At 37.6% G+C, this 24,994-nt stretch overlaps 8 protein-coding genes across 13 annotated transcripts; 4 read left to right on the top strand and 4 right to left on the bottom strand.

The window, feature by feature from the left end:
* The first annotated feature begins 128 nt into the window (after positions 1-128).
* On the top strand, positions 129-881 carry LOC127255496 (hydroquinone glucosyltransferase-like). The gene has a single exon (XM_051281026.1). It carries the CDS (start codon positions 129-131, stop codon positions 762-764), a length of 636 nt encoding a protein of 211 aa, XP_051136983.1. The 3' UTR covers positions 765-881.
* A 3,011-nt stretch (positions 882-3,892) lies between these two features.
* LOC127255984 (UDP-glycosyltransferase 72B1-like) lies at positions 3,893-5,551 on the top strand. The gene has a single exon (XM_051281799.1). It carries the CDS (start codon positions 4,061-4,063, stop codon positions 5,468-5,470), a length of 1,410 nt encoding a protein of 469 aa, XP_051137756.1. The 5' UTR covers positions 3,893-4,060; the 3' UTR covers positions 5,471-5,551.
* A 156-nt stretch (positions 5,552-5,707) lies between these two features.
* LOC127255495 (MADS-box transcription factor 3-like) lies at positions 5,708-6,187 on the top strand. Its single transcript, XM_051281025.1, has one exon. It carries the CDS (start codon positions 5,708-5,710, stop codon positions 6,185-6,187), a length of 480 nt encoding a protein of 159 aa, XP_051136982.1.
* A 1,185-nt stretch (positions 6,188-7,372) lies between these two features.
* On the bottom strand, positions 7,373-9,757 carry LOC127255764 (phytyl ester synthase 1, chloroplastic-like). Its single transcript, XM_051281483.1, has 3 exons — positions 9,369-9,757; positions 9,038-9,304; positions 7,373-8,963 (listed from the first exon to the last, which is right to left on the bottom strand). The coding sequence occupies exons 1-3, from the start codon at positions 9,715-9,717 to the stop codon at positions 7,495-7,497; spliced, it is 2,085 nt and encodes a 694-aa protein (XP_051137440.1). The 5' UTR covers positions 9,718-9,757; the 3' UTR covers positions 7,373-7,494.
* A 32-nt stretch (positions 9,758-9,789) lies between these two features.
* Positions 9,790-11,622, top strand: LOC127255765 (uncharacterized). 2 transcript variants are annotated; one of them, XM_051281484.1, is made up of 4 exons: positions 9,790-9,906; positions 10,138-10,677; positions 10,995-11,012; positions 11,106-11,622. In XM_051281484.1, the coding sequence occupies exons 2-4, from the start codon at positions 10,278-10,280 to the stop codon at positions 11,294-11,296; spliced, it is 609 nt and encodes a 202-aa protein (XP_051137441.1). In that variant the 5' UTR covers positions 9,790-9,906; positions 10,138-10,277; the 3' UTR covers positions 11,297-11,622. The 2 variants fall into 2 exon arrangements, with proteins under 2 accessions (XP_051137441.1, XP_051137442.1); XM_051281485.1 differs by lacking the exon at positions 9,790-9,906 and having other exon boundaries at positions 10,029-10,677.
* A 703-nt stretch (positions 11,623-12,325) lies between these two features.
* On the bottom strand, positions 12,326-13,148 carry LOC127255766 (uncharacterized). 2 transcript variants are annotated; one of them, XM_051281486.1, is made up of 2 exons: positions 12,663-13,148; positions 12,326-12,581 (listed from the first exon to the last, which is right to left on the bottom strand). In XM_051281486.1, the coding sequence occupies exons 1-2, from the start codon at positions 13,131-13,133 to the stop codon at positions 12,573-12,575; spliced, it is 480 nt and encodes a 159-aa protein (XP_051137443.1). In that variant the 5' UTR covers positions 13,134-13,148; the 3' UTR covers positions 12,326-12,572. The 2 variants fall into 2 exon arrangements, with proteins under 2 accessions (XP_051137443.1, XP_051137444.1); XM_051281487.1 differs by having other exon boundaries at positions 12,326-12,578.
* A 5,140-nt stretch (positions 13,149-18,288) lies between these two features.
* Positions 18,289-21,230, bottom strand: LOC127255777 (probable polygalacturonase). Of its 4 annotated transcripts, none has more exons than XM_051281506.1 (7): positions 21,025-21,230; positions 20,789-20,910; positions 20,254-20,690; positions 19,608-19,728; positions 19,351-19,525; positions 19,187-19,257; positions 18,289-19,110 (listed from the first exon to the last, which is right to left on the bottom strand). In XM_051281506.1, exons 3-7 carry the CDS (start codon positions 20,599-20,601, stop codon positions 18,470-18,472), a joined length of 1,356 nt encoding a protein of 451 aa, XP_051137463.1. In that variant the 5' UTR covers positions 20,602-20,690; positions 20,789-20,910; positions 21,025-21,230; the 3' UTR covers positions 18,289-18,469. The 4 variants fall into 4 exon arrangements, with proteins under 4 accessions (XP_051137463.1, XP_051137462.1, XP_051137464.1 ...); XM_051281505.1 differs by having other exon boundaries at positions 20,809-20,910; positions 21,025-21,229; XM_051281507.1 differs by having other exon boundaries at positions 20,809-20,907; positions 21,025-21,229.
* Positions 21,231-23,048: 1,818 nt separating this feature from the next.
* Positions 23,049-24,556, bottom strand: LOC127255943 (abscisic acid receptor PYL3-like). Its single transcript, XM_051281742.1, has 3 exons — positions 24,221-24,556; positions 23,895-24,110; positions 23,049-23,623 (listed from the first exon to the last, which is right to left on the bottom strand). Exons 1-3 carry the CDS (start codon positions 24,344-24,346, stop codon positions 23,405-23,407), a joined length of 561 nt encoding a protein of 186 aa, XP_051137699.1. The 5' UTR covers positions 24,347-24,556; the 3' UTR covers positions 23,049-23,404.
* Positions 24,557-24,994: the final 438 nt, after the last annotated feature.

Here is a 24,994-nt window from a genome sequence, read left to right as displayed (position 1 = left end):
TAAAATTATTTGATATATATTTATAATTCAACAAAAATATTTTTTACAATTATTTCATAATATAAAAAATAATCAACTTTTAATATTTTAAAAATATATAAAAATAATAATATATTAATATATTTTTAATGGTGTTATTTGTGTCGTTTGGGAGCGGGGGGACGCTCTCCAGTTTGCAGATGAAGGAATTGGCCGCCGGCCTGGAAGGGAGCGGGCAGAGATTTCTTCTGGTGGCGAGAAGGCCCGACGATCTTGTTCGGACCGGAGCGTATTTCTCCGGCGAGGGGAAAATGGATCCCGGCGAATATTTTCCGGCGTCTTTCATGGAGAGGGTGAAGTCCGGGAAGGGGTTCGTGGTGGCGAACTGGGTTCCTCAGGTGGAGGTGCTTCGGCACGCGGCGGTGGGAGGGTTTCTGACGCACTGTGGGTGGAATTCGACGCTGGAGAGCCTGGTCTACGGCGGCGTGCCGCTGATCGCGTGGCCGCTGTTTGGGGATCAGAAGATGAACGCGGCGCTGCTGAGCGAAGGGCTGCGCGTGGCTGTGAGGGTGAGGGAGGACGAGAACGGCGTTGTGGACGGCGATCAGATAGCGAAGCTGGTGAGTAAAGTAATGGAAGGGGCGGAGGGCGCGGAGCTGCGGCGGAGGGCGAGAGAACTCAAGGAAGCTGCCGGCGCGGCCATGGGAGAAGACGGGTCGTGCAATAAAGCTGTTGCTGATTTGGCGAAAAGAATTGGAGTGACAGAGAAAGTAACTGTGACGTAATATGGTATTTTTACTTTAGTGATGAATTGAATGGAGAGAATGTAACTGTGACGTAATATGATGCTTCTATCTAATTGTTTCGCCCAATGGAGATATGTAGCACGTGCTGTTCTAGCCTATTCACTGCTACAAAGAATCCAATATTTTATTTATAGTTTGAATCAAATTGGAAAATTCGAATTAATCCAGAATTTATTTATTTTTATAATTTTAATTTTATTTTGTATTTTTATAATTATTTTATAAAATTTAAATAAAAAAAAGTATACTAAAATATAATTAATAATTTTGAGTTTATTTAATCTATATAATATTAAAATATATTAAAATATTATTTCGGATATATTTATGCTTTCTATTATTATATAGATCTAAAAATTAATCTTTTATAAAATTTTCAGTTCGAACTCAGTCGAAAATTCAAAATCGAATTTTTGATATTTTGCTCGCTCACCGGACACTGAACATTGCTACTGCACGCCATTGGTAAAAAAATAATCCAATTACATAATTATTAATATATACATAGATCCACTTAGCATTCAAATATATTAATTTTGCATAAGTGAGTTATACACGCCTCAAGCGGAAGGATATGTTTCTATTAATCGCTTTTCTATTTCTACCCAATAGATTAAAAACAAACTATTGTTATTAATTTTATTAATAAATTTTGTATAAATATATAAGTATATTATTATCATTTTAAAAATCTTAATTTTAAATTTCTAATGAATACTATTTAATGGTTACTACCAAAGTTCGAGTTCGTGAATTGAACAAATTGAATTGAACCAAATATACAAATAATTTAGACTGTGTTCTTTTTGAAATAAATAAAAATACACGTTTTCTTTAAAATAAAAATTAATATATTACACATATTTCATTATTCTATATCTTATATAAAAAAAATACACCTTCAAACCATTTCACAAAACAATGGAACCCGTATTACTTTTATAATACTACCTCCAATAAGATTTGGATATAAATTAAGTGTTACATTCTTGAAGACATAGCGCAGTTGAGATATTGATGTGTTAACCGCGAAAAAAAAAAAAAAAATTAAATTAATACGCTTTCTTATAAATATTACAAAAAATCATAATATAGTAGAAAAAGAAGTGACGGCAAGTTTCTTGATTGATCAATGGAAGTGAACTATGCTTAGCCGTCTTGTAAAATTGCTCCGGCATACAAGATTAGTGAATAGATGAGTAGACTTACCCTTTCGATTCACGGAATGTGATTTGGATCATGATGAGAGTTTGTAATCAGTATGAAAATCAGAGCGATATATTTATATAAGTAGGGCCTAAATCATTACGGGTGTGTTTACTTGTAAGATTTTATCTCTGATTTTACTATTCTAATTTTCTTTTTCCTCTGAAAACATCAAATCAAATATTCAATTTTTATTTATTTTATTAAACTAAAATCTAATTTTATATTCAAAATATCACATCAATATATATTTATATTATATCAAACAATTATTTCATTTCAAAATTTTAACGGGCAGGTAAACACACCCTATGAATTTTGCAAATAAAACATTTGTAATAGCCCGTCATATCAATAATCTAATAATTATATTTCACTTGAATGTTAGAGATGGTCTTTCTTTGCAGTAAATCTAAGGTGATTACTAACTAAAGGGAAATATACAGAAACGATGTTCTGAAATAAATATTTCAAGTATAATACTCCCTCCGTCTTATAAAAAAAATACAATTTTTTATTTTTATTCGTTCTAAAACAAAGATACAATATATACCTAACATAATTAATACTCCAATATATTACATAAATATCATTACTTTTATATCATACAAAATATTATTAAATATTACTTTTACATAAATGTAAAAAATGAATATTACTTTTTTTTTTTTTTTTTTTTTTGGGGACCGAGGTAGTATACAAACTTTATAGAATATAGCATTGGGCATTCATGTACTTCATAATTTTGCTTACAAATTATTGTCTAAATAATAATAATATTAATAATAATAGTAAAAGCCCTTGCCTCTCGAGTCTTCTAGGCCCCTTATTAACCCACCTTCTCAAGTATACCCCACTCGGCCGACAATCTTGTCGTTTAGTAACGCTCAATAAGGGCTGCGCGTGGCGGTGAGGGTGATGGAGAACGAGAACGGCGTTGTGGACGGCGATCAGATAGCGAAGCTGGTGAGGAAAGTGATGGAAGGGGCGGAGGGCGAGAGAACTCAAGGAAGCCGCCGGCGCTGCCATGGGAGAGACCAGTAAAGCTGTTGCTAATTTGGCGCAAAAAATTGGAGTGATTTAAATAATACAACTATTTTTGATCAATTGAACGTTCTTTTTCCTTTTTAAGGGTTTCTGCTTGTACTGGTGTGCTTTTTCTTTTTATCGATTCGAAAAAAACTTTGGTTTGTAAAAAAATATAATATATTTATATTTTTTAGAAAAAATAAATTAAACATAGAAAGTTTGATGAAAAAAAACACGCTAGTAACAATCCCATTGGATCGTACACGCTAGTAAAATACTATCTCCTTTCCGAAAAAAAAAAAATGATATGGTATAAAGATCTGACAGAAATGACAACGAACAACGACACGTGGGAGAATATATTTGCTGAGGAGATACGTAGCATGAGCTGTTCTTATCAGTACTAGAATCCAATATTCATTTAAGGGTGTGTTCGTTTGATGGATTTGGATTAAATTCCACTGTTCATCCAAAATTTTCTTCCCAAAAACATCAAATCAAACACCTATTTTTTATTTTTTATATTATACTAAAAATCAATTTTACATTCAAAACATCACATCATCACCTATTTATATCACATCATACAACTATTCAAATTCAAAAATTTTACTATTCAAATCCCAACTCAAAATTCAAACCCCCAAACAAACACACCCTTAATACCCGAGACAAGGCACAAATATACAATATAAAAAGGTGTGACGATATATTTTCCAAGGACGAGATTGAAGCAATGCAAATAATTTCTCACTTTTGGGATAAGTGGTCGAATCAAATAATGTTTTGTTGTTTACAATAATTTGAACAGCAGTGGGCGACACCTCCACTGGGCACTGACTGATCTGACTATTTGCCACTGCACGCCATTAATAGCAACCCTCACTTTCTGTGCCCAGTAATTGCTACCACACGACAGCTCCCTCCACTCTCAACTCTCCTATTTCATCATCATCCTCGTCAATCGTTTCAGTACAGACAGACAGACACACAGACAGACGGACCATATCGAATCGATACTCCCGAAACAATAATCCGCCATGTTAACTCATCCACAGCCTCACATTGCAATGTTCTCCACCGCCGGGAAAGGCCATCTAATTCCCATTATTGAGTTAGCTCGCAAGCTCCGACGCCTCCACGGCTTCACTATCACCGTCGCCGTCGCCGACGCCGGATCCCAATCGTTAAAAAACCTCTTCCCGACGGATCCAGGCATAATTCCAGTCTTTCTCCCGCCTGTCTGCGCCCCCCACGACTTCCCTGAAAACGCACTGATCGAAACCAGGGTAGTGATCACTGTCCTCCGATTTATTCCAGGTCTCCTGCAATTGCTGCGCGAGCTGCACCAGTCGGCTCGGCTCTCGGCTTACGTGGCTGACCTCTTCGGCGCATTTACATTACCGGCGGTGAAGGAGTTAGGCATTCCGGCGTACCTGTTCTACTCTAGTGGAGCCAAGGCGTTATCTTGTGCTTTCTTATACTTTCCACCTGAGCTGGAGCCGGAGCCGGAGCCGCTGGACCTGTCGGGCCGGGCTCTGGATACGGGCCTGGACGGAGAAGCTCAGAATTTTCAAGTGATCGTGGCGATGTGTAGGAAGTTCAGACTAGCCGAGGGCATTTTGGTCAATTCCTTCCCCGATATGGAGCCGGATGCTTTCCGGTTTTTTGCGGAACCCGGCGGTTCGGGTCCTGTTCCACCGGTTTACCCTGTCGGCCCGTTGGTCCGTGCGGGCTCGGGAAATGGTGGAGACGACGACAGGGAGTGTTTGGAGTGGCTAGACAAGCAGGACGACGGGTCGGTTGTGTACGTGGCGTTTGGCAGCGGGGGAACCTTGTCGACCGTACAGTTGAAAGAATTGGCGAGGGGATTGGAAATGAGTGGCCGGAGATTTATTCTCGTCGCCGGAAAACCGAACGATAGGCTCCGCCATGCCCAATATTTTACCGGCGGCGGCGAACGTGATGCGCCGGAACCTGTCGAGTACTTTCCGGCGGGTTTTATTGCGAGGACGGCGGGAAACGGCTTCGTGCTGCGACGGTGGGCTCCTCAAATTGAGATCCTGAGGCACCCGGCGGTTGGCGGATTTCTGACGCACTGCGGATGGAATTCAACGTTGGAGAGCATCGTTCATGGAGTTCCTTTGATCGCGTGGCCGCTCTTCGGCGAGCAGGAAATGAACGCCGACCTGTTGTGCCGAGAGCTGAAAGTGGCGCTGCGATTTAGGGTTAGGGAGGACGAGGACGATGACGGCGCAGTGGATGGCGAGGAGATTGCGAGGGTGGTGAGAGAGTTGATGGAAGGGGAAGAAGGAGCGGAGGTGCGGCGCCGGACGAAGGATCTCCGGGAGGCGGCGCGTGGAGCTCTCGGGGAAGATGGGTCCGCCATTAAAGCACTTGTCACTGCTGCTGAGAAATGGAAGCCAATGGAGAAAATTGGTACAATGTAATTATTATTTAAATTAATAAAAAAGAAAAGTTTAATTAAAAAAGAAAAAGAAGTGGGCCCGTTGGGCTCTTTCCAAAGAAAACTGAAAGATGCAATGGCCTTGAGCCGCAAGCAATCAATTTGTAATTCTGCTGAGATTGGGAATAAAGAAACCCTAGTGAAGTATGAATAACGAAACCATAGTGAATTCGGTCGGAATAATGAAATCCTAGTGATCGATCCTGAAATTCGTTCATACATGGGGAAGAAAAGGTTGGAAATCAAGCCAATAGAGGATAAAGCGAAGCGGAACACTGCTTTCACGAAGCGGAGGAATGGCCTTTGCAGGAAAGCGGAAAATCTCTGCGACTTATGCGGCGGCGAGGTCGCGGTTATTGTTTTCTCCAACGCTGGAAACCTGTTCGCCTACAGTAATACTCTGGTAGATCAAGTGGTCGAGTGTTATCTACAGGCTGATCATGCTTCTGGCATGGCTACGGGAAGTGCGGAACAGTTTGGCACGTCTCGGGTCGAGAAGGAGGAGAAACTGCCAGAAAAGATTTGTAATATAATTTCTAAGGCCATGGCGGATGAACGACCAGCCTGGGGTAAGATGATAGAGAACTTAGAGTTTGAAGACCTTGAAAATCTTGAGGCGGCCATGAAGGCGTTGAAAAACGGGATTGCGGCGAAGGAAGCTCCCATGGCTACCGGGGACGAGAAGGAAGTCCAATCTTGAATGTTTCTTTTTCAATCTTGGATTTTCGATAATTTGGATGGGATTATTTACAAACACTGTTCAAAAGTTATTAATTCATTCCTATTTTTGGTAAATACAGCTTTAATTTTGGAATAATCCAATGACAAAATTGCATCAAGAATTTGTTTGTTGCTTATCTTCGGTGGATGGTCACGAATATTTATTTAAAATATAGTGATTTGCAATTATTCTTAAATGTTTTACTCTGCAAAAGGATGCAATCCCCTTGACCTGTAAATTTTGTTGTTTGATCTCGTTTCAGTTTATATGAGCATGGACTACGTACATCCTCCCTTGAATTGTAACTCATATGAGCATGGACTTTGTATGCCTTTAACTTTTAATATATACATCTTGACATCATATTCCTCGATCACCCTAAAAGTAACAGAAATTTGTGTTTTTATAAGTTAATGTGTATATGTAATTTATGGGAAAATTATCATGGACATTTACCAGCGCTGTACTTTTTAATATGCTTAGAGATGTTCCAACTTGATGATTGGACATACAATAAATAGATCTGAATGAGGTGGGAAATATATTTGTTTTTGGAATTTGGATTATCTGTTTATGAGGATATTAGGTTGATTGTGTACAGTTGTGTGCACATCCATGGTTTGTGTATCTAATGAATTGGCTCAATTGAGCAATCACTAGATTCTAGACCTAGTCTTGCGGAAATCCGATTTGTCAACTGCTTTTCATATTTCATTATCCCCGTGACCAAACATATATGTATATGATGAACACAGCTATAGCTGAACATATCGATATAGATCTCTAGAGACAATGGAGATCTCTGCAGGTTCTTCAGACTATAAAGCATTTGGTAGAGTAATATTTGAATGAAATCAAAGTTGTATTTTTAGGGTACTATAAGGGATGACCTAGCGGTGTGCGATTCTTTTCTTTGTTTCTTCTTAAGTTGGATTTTAGGTAATATTCGCATTGCGCTTTTATTTGCAAGAAAATTACTTGAGTGACATTAATGATAGATTTGGTTCTTATTTTTGTTTCTTCCTATGACATTATCTTTGTAAGGAAGTGGCATTCTTTTCAAAATGCTTTACTAAACTTGTTATCTTGCTGATGTTGATTGAGCAATTGGGGCTATATTATGAGTCAGATCCTGAATTTTCATTCATCAGAACGTGAGCAAGATATCGAATATCGTATGAAGTGTCTTAATTTCTGTGCTGTGTGTATTGTCTTGAGAATGTGTCTTGGGCATATATATATATATATAGATATATGTGTGTGTGTGTTTGCTAATAGAAGTGACTTCATGGATCAAAAGATGGGATTTGATGAGCAGGCGATGAAATCGCACGGTAGAACAACCTCTCAGAGAGCTGACGGTATGGATCCTCCTCCCGCTTCTCTAATAAATATGCTATATTCTGTTCAACACCAGATTTTATCTCAAGGTAAAGTTCTTTCACCTTGATATTGTCTTTCAATAGCTCTTCCTTACCTTTTGTCTCTATTGGCTTTCCAAATAGAAAGTATAACCGACCAGGCACTTTGGGGTAGAGCCCAGGTATGAAATAATCTGGCTTGTTGGTTTCTTCTTCTCTTTGATTTCCTCTCTTTAACGTAGCAACATTCCTATCAATGCGAATGCCCTCAATTTTATTCTTCAAAACAGGTATTCCTGCCAGATCTTCATAGTCAAGGAACATCTCAAATAGATCATCTTCACCAACAGCTCCAAAAGGTACAATTGTTGCTCTGTATTTTATTGCCATCCTTACAAATTCAGGTTCATCTAGCCAGAATAGTTTGTGTAGTTCTCCTTTACCATGCAGGGCTTCCCGAACCCCGCCTGGATAAAGAAGCACGTGGGATTTCTTTGACAATAGTTTGAAGAAGTTTGTTGGCGTCGCAGGTACTGCACCAAAAACTCTGAAAGAATCAAATAACGATACTTCTTGCAAATGTTTATCCATATCCTTGGTGAATACTGCTGGATGTGCCAGGCCACGAATCAATATATTTCTTTCTCTTAGAAAGCCTTCGGCAATGGAAATGAGGTCAACTCCAAGAAGCATGTGATTGCCGACAAGCAAAACAGGGCCTTGCTGAGGAATTCCGGCGAGGCCTTTAACCATCTTTCCATCTGGTAGAGTTGATAGCATGACTGGACTAGTGGCAATGCGATAGAATCGAAAATCTCGATCGAATAGAGTTTGGAATTCTGCCTTGCTTGGAGGAAGAAAATCGGAGATGTCATGGTGTTTTTTAGAACGACGGAACATGCCAAGGCCTTTCAGTAAACTCAATAGATTAATCCCTTCTTCCATCAGAAGTAGGTGGCCATTGTCCTTGAAGAACCTGACCCTGCAATTCTTTAGTGTATCTGTGAGTCTTCCGGCCTCGGATTTGCTAGGAAGTACAGAATCTTTACCGCTAGCAAGAATAAGTACTTCGCCACGAAAAGTGTGGAGACGGGAATTCGAATGTGCAGCAGCAGTCTTGAGCAGTTCTATCTTCCAGATCAAGGTTTGCTTGGGCAATAATATATCAGGAACACTTACGATTTTATCGAGCAAAACAGAAGCCTGGAGGATAAGCTTCTCGAGTTTTTTTGCTGGAGAACTTGATGGATTCGTGATGTTTACCATGTTGGACATCTTGATTGGATTTCCGAAAGTTGTGGTGAACAGGTAAGGAAGAAATTTGTATAATTCTTCAGGTACGGCCTCCAAAAGGGGGATCAATGGCTGCAGCTGCGACATGTTAAATGATGTTGCTGCAGAACATTCCAGAAAAGAAGTATTAGTTGCTCATGGAAGTAAAAAGAACAGATCAAGATCATGTATGTACCTGGATTGACTAATATCAGTACTAAATCTATTGTAGGATTGGCAGCTGCAACAGAAAGGGCTAGGCATCCTCCAAAAGAGTCTCCAACCAAATATATCGGCCTATTTGGATGAGAGGCGTACTCGATCCTCACAGCAGTTTCAACAAATCGCACCAGCTGTTGGTATGGAGTTCTGTCCCGAACAGGAATGTGCATACATCGGAGTTCGAAAACCTTGCCAAGTGGCTTGTGATGCAAGATCATGCCCATGCCAACACCATCCAGTCCTGCACAAGTGAAAAACAATATGAAAAACATTACACTTGGCGCCAAAATTCGATGCAACAGTACCAGGTAAATAGAAGAGGACAGGTGAGTTCTTCAGGGGAGGGCCAGATTCTATTGGGCAGAACCACCGGGGAGGTCCAGCATCATCATGGTTAGTCATATCTCTTGCTGCTTCTAGATAATCTTTCACTGTCTGAGTTCCATAGCCGTCATCCCAGAGAAGCTTTAATTCTTTAACTTCAAGATTTTTTGGAGCTAAACCTGATGTGGAAGATGAACAAGCTCTTCCCACTTTGGAAATTGTCCACAATTTGCAAGGGATTTTTGGGCAATTGAAACCAGGGTAACAGGATTTATTCTCTCTGTTTAACAAGATTAACGGCCAACTGAAACCTGCTACATTTGTTGCCATCGTTTCTTGAAGCAATTTGTTGCAGATGGATGTTAACTGATTAGGTGGAAGATCGTTTATATCGAAGTTCTTTGCAGTGTGCGCTATGAGCAGAAAGACTCACATAAGATATGTGAATAAAAATTAATTACTGCATTTACCGCGGTCATTGATCTGTGCATTTGCTGGAAATCTGCTCAAAGTATGCAGGTACGGCATTAGTGAGGGGGTTAGGTTTGTCCAGATAAAATTAAAAAATTTCAAATCAAGAAATTTAAGAACATACAGTTATGGGGCTTTAATTTCTTAACCTAATCAAGAGAGAAAAGTGATCAATCAAAACCAAATAGCCTTTTTTGTTGCAGAAATACTTCTGATTTTCTTTACATAGTCTCGTGGTATTTCAATTAAATGGGCTAACATTTTCTGTGTTATCTCTAGACTGTAGGGCCATCTTCGAGCCCACGATGTAGGTATCGACAAGCAATGTCTGGACTCTCGGTCTCTGACTGCCACCCGGAATGGATATGATGTGAATCATACACCTTCGAACAAGTGAATCGTTTTAGGGGAGGGAAAGAATGACTGGTTTCGTGCAAATTCAACCCTTTCTCAAGAATCCTTCATTAATGAGCTGTTCAATCTTGTGCAGAGATGATTGTTTAATGAAGAGGCCATGGAGCAATAGCAGAGAGACCCTTCTCACTCCTAAGAAGCGAATCAAATTCAGACACTCGGCTCCAACTGAAAATGGAAGAAGAATGACATATAGGAAGGGAAATGGAATTGTTTGCAACGGATCTTTGTTTCCAGTGGATCCATGGGCGCCTACAGTCGATTCAGAGAGCATAGCTTCGCAGCTCTTTGCTTTCTCCCTGTTTCCTTATCTGGGTTTCTTGTATTTCATCACCAAATCAAAATCTGCCCCAAAACTCACCCTTTTTGGATTCTACTTCTTGCTTGCCTTCGTTGGCGCCACAAGTAAGTTTCTTTTGCTCTTAACGAACTTTGAATTAGGGCTTTTTGGTCGTTATAACAGTAGATGCTTATAGTTAATACATTTTATTTTTCACTTGAAGATTCGAATTGGCTGAGTTAATTCTAAATTTTAGGATGTCGAATTACTACTACATTGATGGGTTTTGTGCTTGTTTTGGCTAAATTGTTGGCAAATTAATTGAATTTACAACAAGGGGATAAGTAATCATTGATATATATGGTTAACATGTCCCTTTCGAATTTCAATCCATGGAACTTCAAATACTAACAATCATTCATAATCTTTTGCTTTGTTGCAGTACCTGCTGGAATATATGGTGAGTCTTTCCTGCAGAATAGCTCTTGCTAATTTGTTAAATGGCTTGAATCTTAATTCTTGTGTAATTTATCAATGTGCACACACCAAACAGCAAAGGTTCACTACGGAACATCCTTGTCGAACGTCGATTGGCTGCATGGTGGAGCTGAGTCTATGCTCACTCTCACCAACATATTCATCGTCTTAGGTCTTAGGGAAGCTCTTAGAAAAGGTGAAGACAGAGATGAAAGCACTTCAGACTCAACCCCAGGTGTCGAAGACAAGGAGAAGTCATCTGTTTAGGTAGCAAATGGTACACTTTTCGGTGCCTTGGTTGTCTCTTAGTTTGTACGTAACTTCAGTTATAGATTTTGATTCCCCTTATTAGACAAAGCAGGAGGTCTCCATTTAGGTTCTCTCGTTGTGTACATTCTTCTCCAATTTTTGCAGGTTTCTTTTCACCCTCCACGTGTTGACAATGGCTTTTCTCTTAATCAGGTTTTGTACATAATTCCTCACTGTTTTGTTAGCATTTTTAGAGGCCCTTCTTAAATGTATGTAAAGTATTTGCATATATAATTTTATATATGTTTGAACTACTTGCATATTAATAGTTCTTCGAACAGGAATTCAACACTATTGTCATGTTTTGTTATGTTATACCTTTGTGCATTAATCTATAGTTTTCAATTTTTGCACACACACACACACACACAGGTATGCCATTGTGCCCTTTTGTCCTCTTTTGTTATGTTGATTTTGTAATTGAACTCAATTTTACATAATTCTTACTGTTGACATAAAAGGGCAATCATCATCTCGTCAATAATTAAAGTGTGCATGAATCTGTGTATGGCTTCTAATCATCCACTTTGGAACACATCAACTCCATTTTCCGGGCGAGAAAGTGACTACACTTACTCAGGAATCTCTTATTTATGTATTGCCCAATCTTACGGTGGTTATTTAAGGAAGAAGACGGCTGGAACAACTCCAGAGTGACTGTTTCTCATATTTCATCATCAAATCCGGAAAGCTCACCGTTTCCAGTTTTCACTTCTTGCTTGCCTTTGTCGGTGCCACAGGTGAGTTGATTACTGTCTCTGGTGATTCTGGATTTCTTACTTCATTGGTTTTCACTTCTTGCTTATGAGTGATGCAAAGTTTTGGGGAATATGTTTAGTTTTCACTTGATGATTTTAATGACCTGTCGGGTTTATAAGTTTGGGATGTTGGAACACTACATTCATGCCTGCCTGGTGCACACAAATGATATAAAAATTACAAGTTCATTCCTAATGATCCAATACGTTCAACCAAAACTAGAAATGCTTTGTTCATAACTCATGTTTATTTCTTATAAATCATGTGATGTTTCAACCAGATACACAATAGTTTCTTCAGGCAATCTGTAGCATTACATTACCTGTTTATAATCTTTAAGGTTTAGTGTTTTCTGCACACACATACATATTGAGATTATTCTTATTTTCATGCTTTGTCCCATTTTACGGAAAGGCTATTGTTATGTATACCAGGATAATAGTTTCATTTCCATACTTTTAAGGTTTGTCGTCGCTCAGTGCTGCTGCAATTATAGATCACAAAGGCCAAGTTAATAATATGTTCATATTATCATTAGAATTATGAAAAATCACCTTAGTTTTACCTTCTTGCGCGACTCTTTCTCACTCTCGCTGCTGCTTCCACCACTGTCACTGCTACTGTTATTACCACTGTGCTTCTTCTTGTGCACCTTTATGTGCATCTTTGGCAAGCAATTCCCTTCCGTGTTGTTCACCTTCTTCTTCTTCTTCTTCTTCCCCTCGGTTGGAGTGTTGTTGTGTTCATTACGAGGACCATGAGACCCATGGTGCTCGTCATGATGGAACATTTTCTTGGCTGAATTCGCCATCTCCTTCACCTTGTCTGTCAAGGAGTGGTGATCGTTGTTCGCCGGGCGGGGCTTGTTCTTTTGCTGGTATGTGACCTCAGTTGTGGTGGATTGTTCATAGTAGGCTGTGTGTTGGACATGGTTGTTGGTTTGCCCTGAGGGCTTGTGGCACTGGGCAGAGGCCATGGCTGTTGAAAGCTTTTCAGAACAAAGATTGTTGGGATGTTTCTTTGCAGAACTGGACATGGTCAAGGTATTTTATACAGAGGTTGGGGGTAGGGGGATTCTGTGGTCACCTTATGTTAATTCAACATAATATACTTTCAACATAGTGTCGACAGGATAACAGTGGTATACTTTTACCTAATATGTGTCATCATTAATTTTATATATTTATATAATAATTCTTAAAAAAAGGTGTGTTATTTGTATGTTTTACATGCTTATTGGGAAAATATATGTTTATATAATCTTTCACTTAAATAGCTGATTAGTAACAAAGGGAAGAACTACAATTTTATCTTTTCTTGCATTTTCCTTCTTCAGTGAATTTTATAGCAATTTTCAAACGACATATATTCCCCCAGCAATTATGAATGCCAGTTGTTCAACACTTGTTTCATATGCACGTAAGTCTACACCAAAAATACTGAGAAAAAAGAAAAAAAAAATCCTGGATGGAAAATTTAGAATATATTCTTGCATGGGAAAAAAGAGAGGATAATATAAAGTATGCAATGGTGGCAGATGACAAAATCCCACTTCAGCTGATAATAGAGTATTAGTAAATATGTACGTATTATAAGGCCCATCGGTATTTTCTTACTGGGCCGGAATAATTTAAATTGGGCTCAAGTATTGGCCCGGTTTAAAATGTAAACATAATTTTCCGAAAACTCTGCGGCCCATACTTAAAGAAATTTGAAAATAATATTATTGGTGGATGATTCATGAGTGCATGCAATGCAATGCAAGTGCTGATTAACTCTATTTATGTCTACTGTTTAGATACGCATTGTATGTATTATTGTCATTCACGTTGTCAATTTGTATACTATAAGTTATATTAACATATATATTTTTACTGCCAATCTATTTATACATTATGTATTATTGAGTGTGTTATTAACACAATGCTAAAATATTTAATTATTTACTATTGTAACAGCATCTATATAGATAGATTATGGATAGTGGGGTGAAGAATGGGGGCGAGGATGATATAAATTAAGGTTTGTCGGATCCATGACAGGCAGGCAGGCACACGAGTAATTATTATTAATTAAATATGTACGTGCAAGAATTTCCCTGTAATTTCAAAGTGCGAACCTACCCACCCACCCTACTACTTACTAGTTACTACTACTACACACGTGTGGCAGTTTTGTCAATGGTTAATTAAAGTCAACACCCCTACTACTTTACTACCAGACGAAACGACTCAACCCCACCTTTAAATTTAACATGACCACGACCAGATCCATTGCATTGCTGGAATTCAATATATATATATATATATATATAGAGAGAGAGAGAGAGAGAGAGGGTGGGGGGGGAGCAAGAGAGCCATACAATGTGGAGAATGAATTATAATGATGAAACTGAGCAGAAAACAAAAGCCAAATAAATAAATAAATAACCAATAATGACTTATGAATTATACCTAAAATAATACACCCTCCTTCCGACTTTATATTTATATAATTTTTTGCACAAATATCATTATAATAGTATTATAAAATACTAATAGAAGTATTTTTATCGTATAATAATTAATATTCAAATATCAAAATACATAAAAAAAAAAAAAAAAAAAATTTTAAAAAAATGAGACCTTTTAGAGCGGGATAGAGATATAATAGGTAAATAAATATATGTGTGCAACAGCAATATTAGCAATAGCAATGCATGTGAGTGCTTCAGTAGCAGTTGCAGTTGCAGTTGCAGGCTTTAATATGATGTTTTGTTTGTTTGATGGAAGTTTGAGGGAAAATGGCAACTCTCTACACTACACAACTTAACCTTAACAAGATAAAGTGGAATTACTCAACCATATCACATCAATATTTTCTTTTTCTTTTTCTCTATGGTTACAGACATACAGACAGAGGAATCTTCATTTCATTTCTTGCACAGAGAGTGACAGACAGCCATTATTTGTCTTCATTTTCAGACCAAAAAATCATTTCTGTAGTGGTTGGATATATTCCTAAGTATACTTACATCACATAAACACCAACATCTAAATGAAGAGAAAGAGATGAGTTAGAAGAGAGCAAAAGAACAACAAACAAACAAACAGATTATTACTACATAATTAATATAATGATTAATTAATTACTTTTCCAACACTCCTCCATTTCCCCATTCTCCTTCTTCGTCTTCCTCTTAATTTCGATTCCCCAATTACACTAATGACTTACATTCATACACCGCGTACGCTGAATGTCCTGATTACAGGCAGTCGATGAAGAATGCTTATATATATATATATATATATATATAGATCTCCAAATATGTATGTAATTAATACGAGGATGCAATGGTCAAGCAAGTTCCTGATTCTTCTCGACAATCCTCACTTCCTCCAGAGATCTAAGCACCTTCGCCTAATAATTATACTTCAATTCATCAACATTTCTCAAATCCTAGAATTATATATATACAGTTTCAATTCAGCCTTATTACCATCACAAATCCTGACATACCTGATCCTCGGAGATTTCGACAGCAAATCCATCGACGATTACGAGAGAAAGTGTCTTATTGTAAGTTCCTGGCTGCAGATTCTTCGCCAATACTTCATCGTGCTTCCTACTCAGATACATATCCAGCTCCTGTGCCCCTCTCTTCGTTCTGCAAAACACACACAGACACAGTAATCTTAAAAATAAATAATAATAAAAAAACAAAAAAAGACAGAGAAACAAAGTAGTACTTGTTAGATCGGAGGCGCTCGTATTCAGGATCGTAGTTCATGAAAACAAAATGTAGCTCTGATTTTGTTACTTCCATCATCAAACCTTATAGTTTTCACCCTCTCTCTCTCTCTATATATATATATATATGTGTATGTCTGTATAATGTTTTGTAAGAAGTTGAAAACCTAAGGGAAAGGTGAATGGCGGAAAACTGCCTGCAGGATATCTGACTATTTATGCACATTCACATGACCTCTATTATTCGTAAAAATAAAAAAATAAAAAAAAATCCATTATTTTATTTTTTAATTCGACATAAAAGAATTAATTTAAGTTTTCTTTTGACAATTCTGGGTAATATATTATTGTTTTTTTTTATATATATATATATATATATCTAACTTAATAACGAGAATGCAATGATCTGATTGGATCCATAGAGATTAATTTTTGACAAAGTAGCATGATGATGATGATTCTTACCCTAGGGTTTAGTAAAGTAATTAATTTAAAATCATAATAAAGTCAACACTAATTGTAGTTTATTACGGGTTGTTACGATATACTAATGTTTTAATTTGTATGTATGTCGTGCACTACTAGTGGTACATGTTTGATTTTTGGGGCGGGGGCTAAAGTGTCCATTCACATTTGACAAATGATGCCTTACCTACGTACCTACTACGTCCAAATTATAATTGGGATCATTTAAAACTGGAAAACGGATGCTTTCTTTATTTACATCATTTTTTTAAATTCCAAGTTATTAATAATATTTTAAAATATATATGTATTAAATTAAACACTATTTTTTTACAAAAATTACGATAAATATACTATATTTTTATTAATTTTTTCAATATTTCAAAATTTTCAAATACAACTCCTTTGCTTGCTTATGATTTCAAATCAATATTTACATTATTTATACGGTACAATTTTTAATAATAATATAGTATCTTACGTTTGTAAAATATATATTAAAATATTAAGTAAATTTTAAAATATTAAATTTAAATCAAAATCAAACGCACCCTAAACAAAACCCTAATTTGGTAATTTTGGTTGAGAAATTATACGAGCTCGACACGTGTCAGCTAGTCAGTTGGTGAAAGGGGGTAACAACCGTACATAACAGATTGCACGTGGATGCTGCTGACACTTGTCAGCCATTTATTGCTCAGTCCTAGCTGTCCGTCCTGATCATCATTGTATGATAGATAGTCTTCCTCACCTCACGTGCTAATACACAATTTTATTGCTCAATTTACTTAACAAAGTTATTGAGAAGAGCTGTAAATAAATGACTTCTTAAGAAGATGGAGTTAAGATAAATTTTTTTTATTATTTATACATTCTTTCACTCATCAGTTTAAACAAATGTTTGGTATTGGTCTTCTTAAATTCGATTAATATTACATCTTCTTGTTATAGTTATCCTTTCTCAATCATTGATCACGGCGCAAGAACCCATAGTCCCTCCACAACTTGTTCCACACGTGTGAGTGACCAGTCCTATGAGTTCGAATTTATTGATAAATAAAATAAATAAATAGAGAAAATTCGTCCCACTGCAAGTTATGAAATGAGGTATGACTGTGAGTACACACATACTGTACCATATGCCTCGAGATTTGTGCACTTATCCTAGGAGTATTTTTTTGAAGTAGTAGTAATTAATGTACATTCGTAAATGGAATTAGAATTTAAAAGAAAATTATATGAAGGTACCGACAACAGCCTAGAGCACAGCCTCGGAACCGGTCCGAGCGTGCCTTCTATTATTGGCTCAACAGTCGCAGAGAATCTGAGCCGTGAACATACAAATCCGTTTAGACACGTGGACGGTCCACGATTGCCAGTTGTCATGCCACTTTTATCACCGCCCTAAATAATCCTAACAGATAAAAACTTTCCCAATCTCGACCTAAAACTAAACCCTAAAATTTACCGATGGCGAAGTACTGCTTCACGATCATCGCACTTTTGTTCTTCCTCACGCTCGCATTCGCCCGGACCTCGCCGGAACACGTCATCGCCGACAAGGATTCCGCCGACCTTCCAGAAACCGACGCTAACGCTGCCGCAGTCGTAACCGCCGAGCGGTTTATCAAATTCAATTTCCGGCCGATCAACCGCCGCTTCCCTGTGAAATCGAATGCAATCGGAAACGGTATGATCGAATACACCAAATTTCGCGGCGGACCGCGGCGGATTTCCGGTCAGTTGCTGAGGTTGCACCGCCGCGATCGGAGCAGGGACGGCGGTGATGAGGATCAAGGTAAAATAACAAGGATCAGGATTAGACACTACGACCACGACAGAGTCAATAAACAGAAGAAACTGAATATGAATTTCAGGAAGTGGACCGACGAGGAAGGTAAGAAGTTAGGATTCATGGAGCGTCTGCACAAATTCATGGATCATTACTTCTAGAAGATTAGAATATGATCAAATATATATTATGCTTTTCTGGAGTATGATCTCTAATCAACAATGTATTTGATCATGCAGCATTTGCTCTGTTCATGAATGCTATGGTGATGTGAATATAACATATATTATACTTCATAATCATATATTCAAAGCAAATAATTTCAGCTACACACACAAAGATACAACATATGAATAAATCTCACTGGAAAAAATTTCACAAAATATTTAGAATGAAGAAGAGCACGCACCCCATTGTTGGCTGCTTGTTAGTTGAGAACAAGGCCAGGGGCTAACTTGAACGGCGCCGCCGCTGACGTCGGAGCACTGCCAACCCGAGTTCCTGACCCGTTGTCCACCTCGGAGGTGAATGTTCGAGAGGCAAATTCCGGTGAACGGCGCATTCCTCAGACCGTGGATCAGCCCGGGTTGCTGTACATTGTCGCCCCAGACATTCTTGACGGTAACATCCTTAACGATTGGTAGAGCATTCGTGTTGTAATACTCATCCGGGTGGTCTCCGACATCACCGGATATTTTGACGCCTTTGCGGGCGTTTTGCATGTAAATATTTGAGAATGTTATGTTACGGATGACTCCTCCTCTACCGATGTTGGTCTTGAGATGGATCCCGATGCCGACGTTGAATAGGTTTATGTGCTCGGCGACAATGTTCTGGATGCCGCCTGAGGTTTCACTTCCGATTGCGATTCCGGCGAACGGGGATGACCCGGTGATCCGTCGTATGGTAATATCGTGGCTGGGACGACCGTATGCAATTCCGTATTCATCCCAGCCACTCTTGACTGCTACTAGATCATCACCTGTTGTTATGTGGGAGTCCTCTATGCAAACATGGGAGCTTGAATCTGTGTCAAGAAATGGACAAGAGCAAAGATTCAAATCGAATGATTGTGTAATAAGAAACATCGAAGTGTGTAATACCTGGATCAATTCCATCGGTGTTTGGCGAGTTTGAAGGAGCTAGTATGGTGACATATCGAATCACAACATTACTGGGAAAGAGGGAAATATTAGAATTAAATCAAAGGTGATTCTATATTCTTAATATCAGAAAAACATTCGACGAAGCTCGTAATAGCAATTACCTGCAGTAGACAGGGTGTATGTTCCAAAAGGGCGAGTTCTTGAATACTACATTGGAAATCAATATATCTCTGGAATTCATCAGTTCAATTAGGTTTGGTCTGGTAAACAAAAGAGTTCCCAGCCTCCACATGTTCCACCATATGCCGCCTTGGCCATCAATGGTTCCATTTTCACCTAGAGAGATGGTAAATAATGAAAAACAATTTTACAGAGCTTTTCTTTGGTGAAATTCTCAGATTTATGTCATGTAACTGACCTGTAATGATCACATCATGCAGCCCATCACCATGTATGAAGCTCATATACCTCCCGCCAGGTCGTTCCCTCCCTCTTCCATATGAAGGCAATGGAGGTACTACTGGCCAGTGTCGACTGTCCTGAAGCATTAAGTGAAGAAAAACAATTAAACTAAGGTACAAATACAATATTCTATCCAGGGTGTACTAAAACGATTCAAAAAGGACATGATCTCATACTATTTGGGGGACCTCCATAACTATTTCATGGTGTGCTCATTTTTAAGTGGTGTATTGCTGGCAGGGAAGGACATATTAATTGTTGACTGCTAAAATGACTTGCACATGCCATGGTGCCTCCCAACTATCTTCTCGGCCCACAACATACTTTAATGTGTTCCCAAAACACAGCCCATATTCCTTACAGGCTAACACTCTACACTCTCTACTCTAAGCCCTCCCAGTACATAATTTAATACTATATCTGTTTTCATGCCAATTTCAAGTTTTCAACATAATCCAACCGCAACTTTCAACATCACATGTAGGACCTAATTTCGAAATTTCATGACCAATCAATGAGCAGATAAATATCAAACAGGAATGAAAAACTATGATCAAGAAAAACGGATTTGTAGAGAAGACAAAGGGAAAAAGTTCCAATACCATTGTGGCTTTGATAACAGCTCCTCTAGCCAAGTAAAGAGTCATTCTACTGGTCAAATTGAAGGGGCCAGTTAAATACTCTCCAGGAGGTATATACAGCAGAGTACCACCCCTCCTCTTCAAATGCTCGATTCTGTATATTGCTGCTCTGAATGCTTTTGTGTTGAGAGTTACTCCATCACCAACACCTCCATAATCAGTTATGGATATCTTGTCGTTACGATAGTTCACAGGGACCATACCAGAGCACGTTGGCCACTCAGCGCTTGCAAATGACGCAAAATGCATCGAAAGTATCGTAACAGCCCCAAAGCAGAGCCAAATTGAATAATAATCGCGGCGGTTCATGGCGATAGAAATTAATAAATTGGGGGAAAGATACAGAAGACCACAAAAAGTATCGAAGTGGAAAGTATGTAGTTAACAGAGAACAATACCTGCAAAAGACATCAAAAGCATTTCGCAATCACGTCCAAGGAAATGAGTACAAAATACGAAATCTATTAAACACCACTTCAGTAGAAGAAGCGAAAACCTCCGAGAGAAACCACTAACCAACGCTGAATAAAATAAACCGCGAGATCTGGAAACGATCCAACCAGAAAATTCCAAACGCAAGCAATCTTCGACAATGGCGGTTGAGTAAAGCCGAACCTGCTGCACTCGAGCCAACAGCAAGCAACAAAAACATTGAGCAATAAATTAACCCTCAGCATACAAATTAAAGCAACACAATCGCTCGAATAGAAAATTCATCCATAAGACTACTACCTGAAGCGAGAAACAAGAGCTCACGTTTGTCAACAAGCGATTGTCGTCGAGCCGAAGAAGCAGCTATGGCGATCGATGGAAACCACCACGAGCAGCAGAAGCAGCAAAAAGAGCTCGTGTGGAGAGAGAATATCTAACCAAGCATAGAAGAGCGTGTATGGTGTGAGACAGTATGGAACACAATTATAATTTCGTCAAAGAAATAATAATAAATTATTATATATACATATTGTACTGTTGAGGGAATGAACGAATTAAAAAATAACGGATAGTCTATTTAAGCCTGACGCCTGCCCTCCACTGCTCTCGTGACTTTTCTTTCGATTATTTTTTTTGGTGGAATTATATAAAATAAAATGAGAAATGTATATAAATTTGTAATTTGAGGAAAATAAAAAATCAGTGATGCATTCGATTTAGATAAAAATTTTAAAATTTAAGATAATAATAATAATAATAATAATAATAATAATAATAATAATGATATTAATTAATATGATATTTAAAAAAATAATAATAATAATAACTCAAACTTTTGAAAATTTAAAAGTTTTGCAAAAATAAAAAATTAATATTCGATTTAATGTTTTATAAATATATATATATTTAATATGATATTTTTAAGAAAATGAAAAGTGCCAAATGGCTTAAAAATTGGTTATGTAAAAAGAGCCAATACATTGACGTGAAGTTTTTTTTTTTTTTTTTTAATAAAAAATTGTATAAACAAGAATAGTAATTAAATAATAAGTATAGCTTAAAAATATTTTGTTGAATAATTAAAAATTTTGAGTTTGTTTGGTTGTTTAAAAATGATTTGAAATGGTATGTTTACTTAAATTTTTGATTTAAAAAGTATTGAAACTTCTTAAAAATAAATAATGTTGATTTAAATTTTAAATCACAACAAAACACAGCCTCTATTGCATACATAAGAAGTAGATTTGTTGAGCATCAACGACAAAATTTACTAAATCACATAAAAATAATTTCGAACAACGTTCAGTGCTAAGTTTGTTATTTTCTAAAACAGGAACTGAACTCTTCTTAAAAATAGCAAGGTTGGGTATGAGTTGAGTGTTGACTGTTGAGGTAATATTTGTGCAATTTAATTAATGGTAAACTATAATTTATAAAATATAAATAATAATTAGAATAACATGCATTGATACTAAAGTATCGAGAACCCATAATAAATAAAATTACAATCAGTCAAAGAAACAAATGAAAAAACAAAAATTGGAATCCTCTCGTCATGTCCAAAGAATTATGCAAAAACAGGTGGCCTTAATTTATCCAAATTAAATCCACTACACACAAACATGGCTGCTTTTGTATGCACACAAGACAACATGTAAATTTAATTTAATTAATTAATTAATAATAATAATAATAATAATAATAATTGAGTATAAGTTCAGACCACAGAGACAGAATAAGCAAAGGCATGTGCACCCACATTGTCCCATTAAACTCTTGCCAGTTCATCGACAACCTTACCTCAACACTCTGTCTTCTCAATTCCCATAATTAATTGTCACAAATTAACATTTTTTAAAAAATAAAAAAAGGTCTGCTACACAACAAATAGTGAAATAATTAAATAATTGAAAATTGGCTGAAACTGTTAAATCATATGATTGGGAAAGTGGAACAAATTATAGCCATGAAATATTTGATGAAATTGGGGTAGATGTTTAGGGCATGAATGTGTGATGATGGCAGAGTTCAACACGCTTGTGAATTTGCAAAAACTAGAAATGTTTTGTTGTTCGAAATTCCTACTGGAATAATATCTGAAAAAGACAAAGATTGTAAATGAATTTAATCATGTGTTTAATTTACCAATAATTGATGGTGGCAAAAAGTTAATTATTCTTGCTTCTTATACATTTCTTAAATTGGTAAAATGATGATGGGGGTAAGAATCTGAAGGCTTTATTCTATTTATAGACTTGTTACATAAAAATACATGTTCCCTAAACATATTATTGGCTCTGAATAAGTAAAAATAACAGCGTGAAAAGCAGAAAGAAGCGTGCTTTGTAATTATTGGAATTGAAAATGCGACTTCGATGACAGTACGGAATGCAACAAACAGAAGAGAGGAAAGGTTTTATGTCCTAAACTAGAGATATTTACAATCCAAATTCCAATCTCAAACACCATCTCAGCAGTTCATATATATATATATATATATATATAGTTTAGACTGAAACTAGAAATGGTGTGATGATGGGAAGAAATGCAATTCAACTAATTTAAGGCAACAAAAAATCCAGAGATGTGAAAAATGGCAACCTCTCGAGAATCATCATGGGATGTTCTTTCTGCAAAGATGAGTGTGATAAATGGAATTGGATGGATACATACTCTTTGATCAGATCCTGTCGATTGGCTCTGTTCGGCCCTGCACGGCGAGGCGCTCCGAAACATCGGCTAGGGACTTGAGATTGCACTTGATCAAGGCCTCCACGAAGTAGCACGTCTCGTCTGTGGTGTTGCCGTCGGGCACATCCACCACGAATGATTCGATCACCATTGTCCCTGGTCTTCCATCTATGATCTCAGGATGAACTGTGATGATGGAAGAGTAGTCCTGCAAGCAGAAAATTGAATTGTTGCAAATTGTAAATTGATTGGATCGGATTTGAATCATTTTGATTCGATTCCCATGAATGTAGGAGAAGATAAACCTTGTCAAAATCCTAATCAGAATCCGATTCTTCGTTCTCTATGGATATATTATAACCATGTTGAAAATCTACGGTTGTTTCTCGTGGACTAGCTCATCAAACTTAATCCAATCGTCGCAATTTCGATGAAGGAAATTGAAGAACTCAAATCGGAGGCTTAAAGGTGGGGATTACCTTGAGGCGGTGATCGCCGCCGACAATCCGCATGCTGAAAATGTGCTCCTCGTCGTCCAACAGCTCCAGCCGCTCCTTGCTCGTCGTCGCCGGAAGGCCAGATTTAACGTTCACCTCGCGAACAGTTCCAATCCGCAAGTCTCCTTCAACTATACATCTACTCACAAAAGGCTTGTACCTCTGCGGCTGATCGAATCTCCTAACCAACGACCATACCTAAAACGAATCGAATCTAAATCGCGTCAACTCATCCAATCAAATATTGCAGATCTAACGAAAAAATTCAACAAACAAAATTAAAGCAACTGAAATCATCCACAACTCACGAGAGGCAGCGGAGCTTTGATGTGCTTCACCAACGACGAACTGCACTGATTTTCCCTAACATCGTGCTTATGGTACCTCCTTATGAAATCCCCCTCCGTTCCGCCGTCGTTCATCGGGCCAACCATTATGAAATCAGCAGAAATTGGGGGAAAAATAACCTCCGTGAAATCGACCGGATATTCGATCTGATCAGGGGATCCGAAGCGAATGAGAAGCCAAATCAAAGACGCAGACAGGCCTAAGAAATCCACAAAAACCTCCAAATCACACCGCGAATGGCAGCACCTGCAACTTGCACAGAATGGTCCAAAATAGCTTCTACATGTTTCTTCTCTCAATGGGAAAAGGAGCCATTTTTATATATATTAAAATAAAAAACCAATTAGTGGGGGAATAATACTATTTTCATTTTCCCTTTTTTCTTTTTATTTTTATTTTTAAAAAAAGAGTTTAAATGGGTCCCACCAAGTGCTTTCTAAATTTTAATTGGTCTAAAATTAGAAACCTACTTTTCGACATTTAGAAGGTTGGTTGAGCTGCTGGGAAAGGACAAGAGGGACTGCGAAATTACATTTCCATCCGCCGGAAGTTTCTGTTCCCGTCAATTCAGGGAGGGGCAAAAGAGGAATTTAAATTCTAGAGTTATCCTTAAGATGATGGTGACTCCATCCAATTCGTCGTCAGTAGTTTTGCCTGCGTGTTTATCTGTTTGTTTGTGTAATTTTAATTTTTTATTTAATTTGATCATTTTAGTAGAATTAGAATATGCAATG

Source organism: Andrographis paniculata, unplaced genomic scaffold, assembly GCF_009805555.1.
Source record: "Andrographis paniculata isolate CXL003 unplaced genomic scaffold, ASM980555v1 Contig54END, whole genome shotgun sequence".
In the NCBI taxonomy this organism is placed as follows: Eukaryota; Viridiplantae; Streptophyta; class Magnoliopsida; order Lamiales; family Acanthaceae; genus Andrographis; species Andrographis paniculata.
This window is presented reverse-complemented; position numbering and strand designations above follow the sequence as displayed.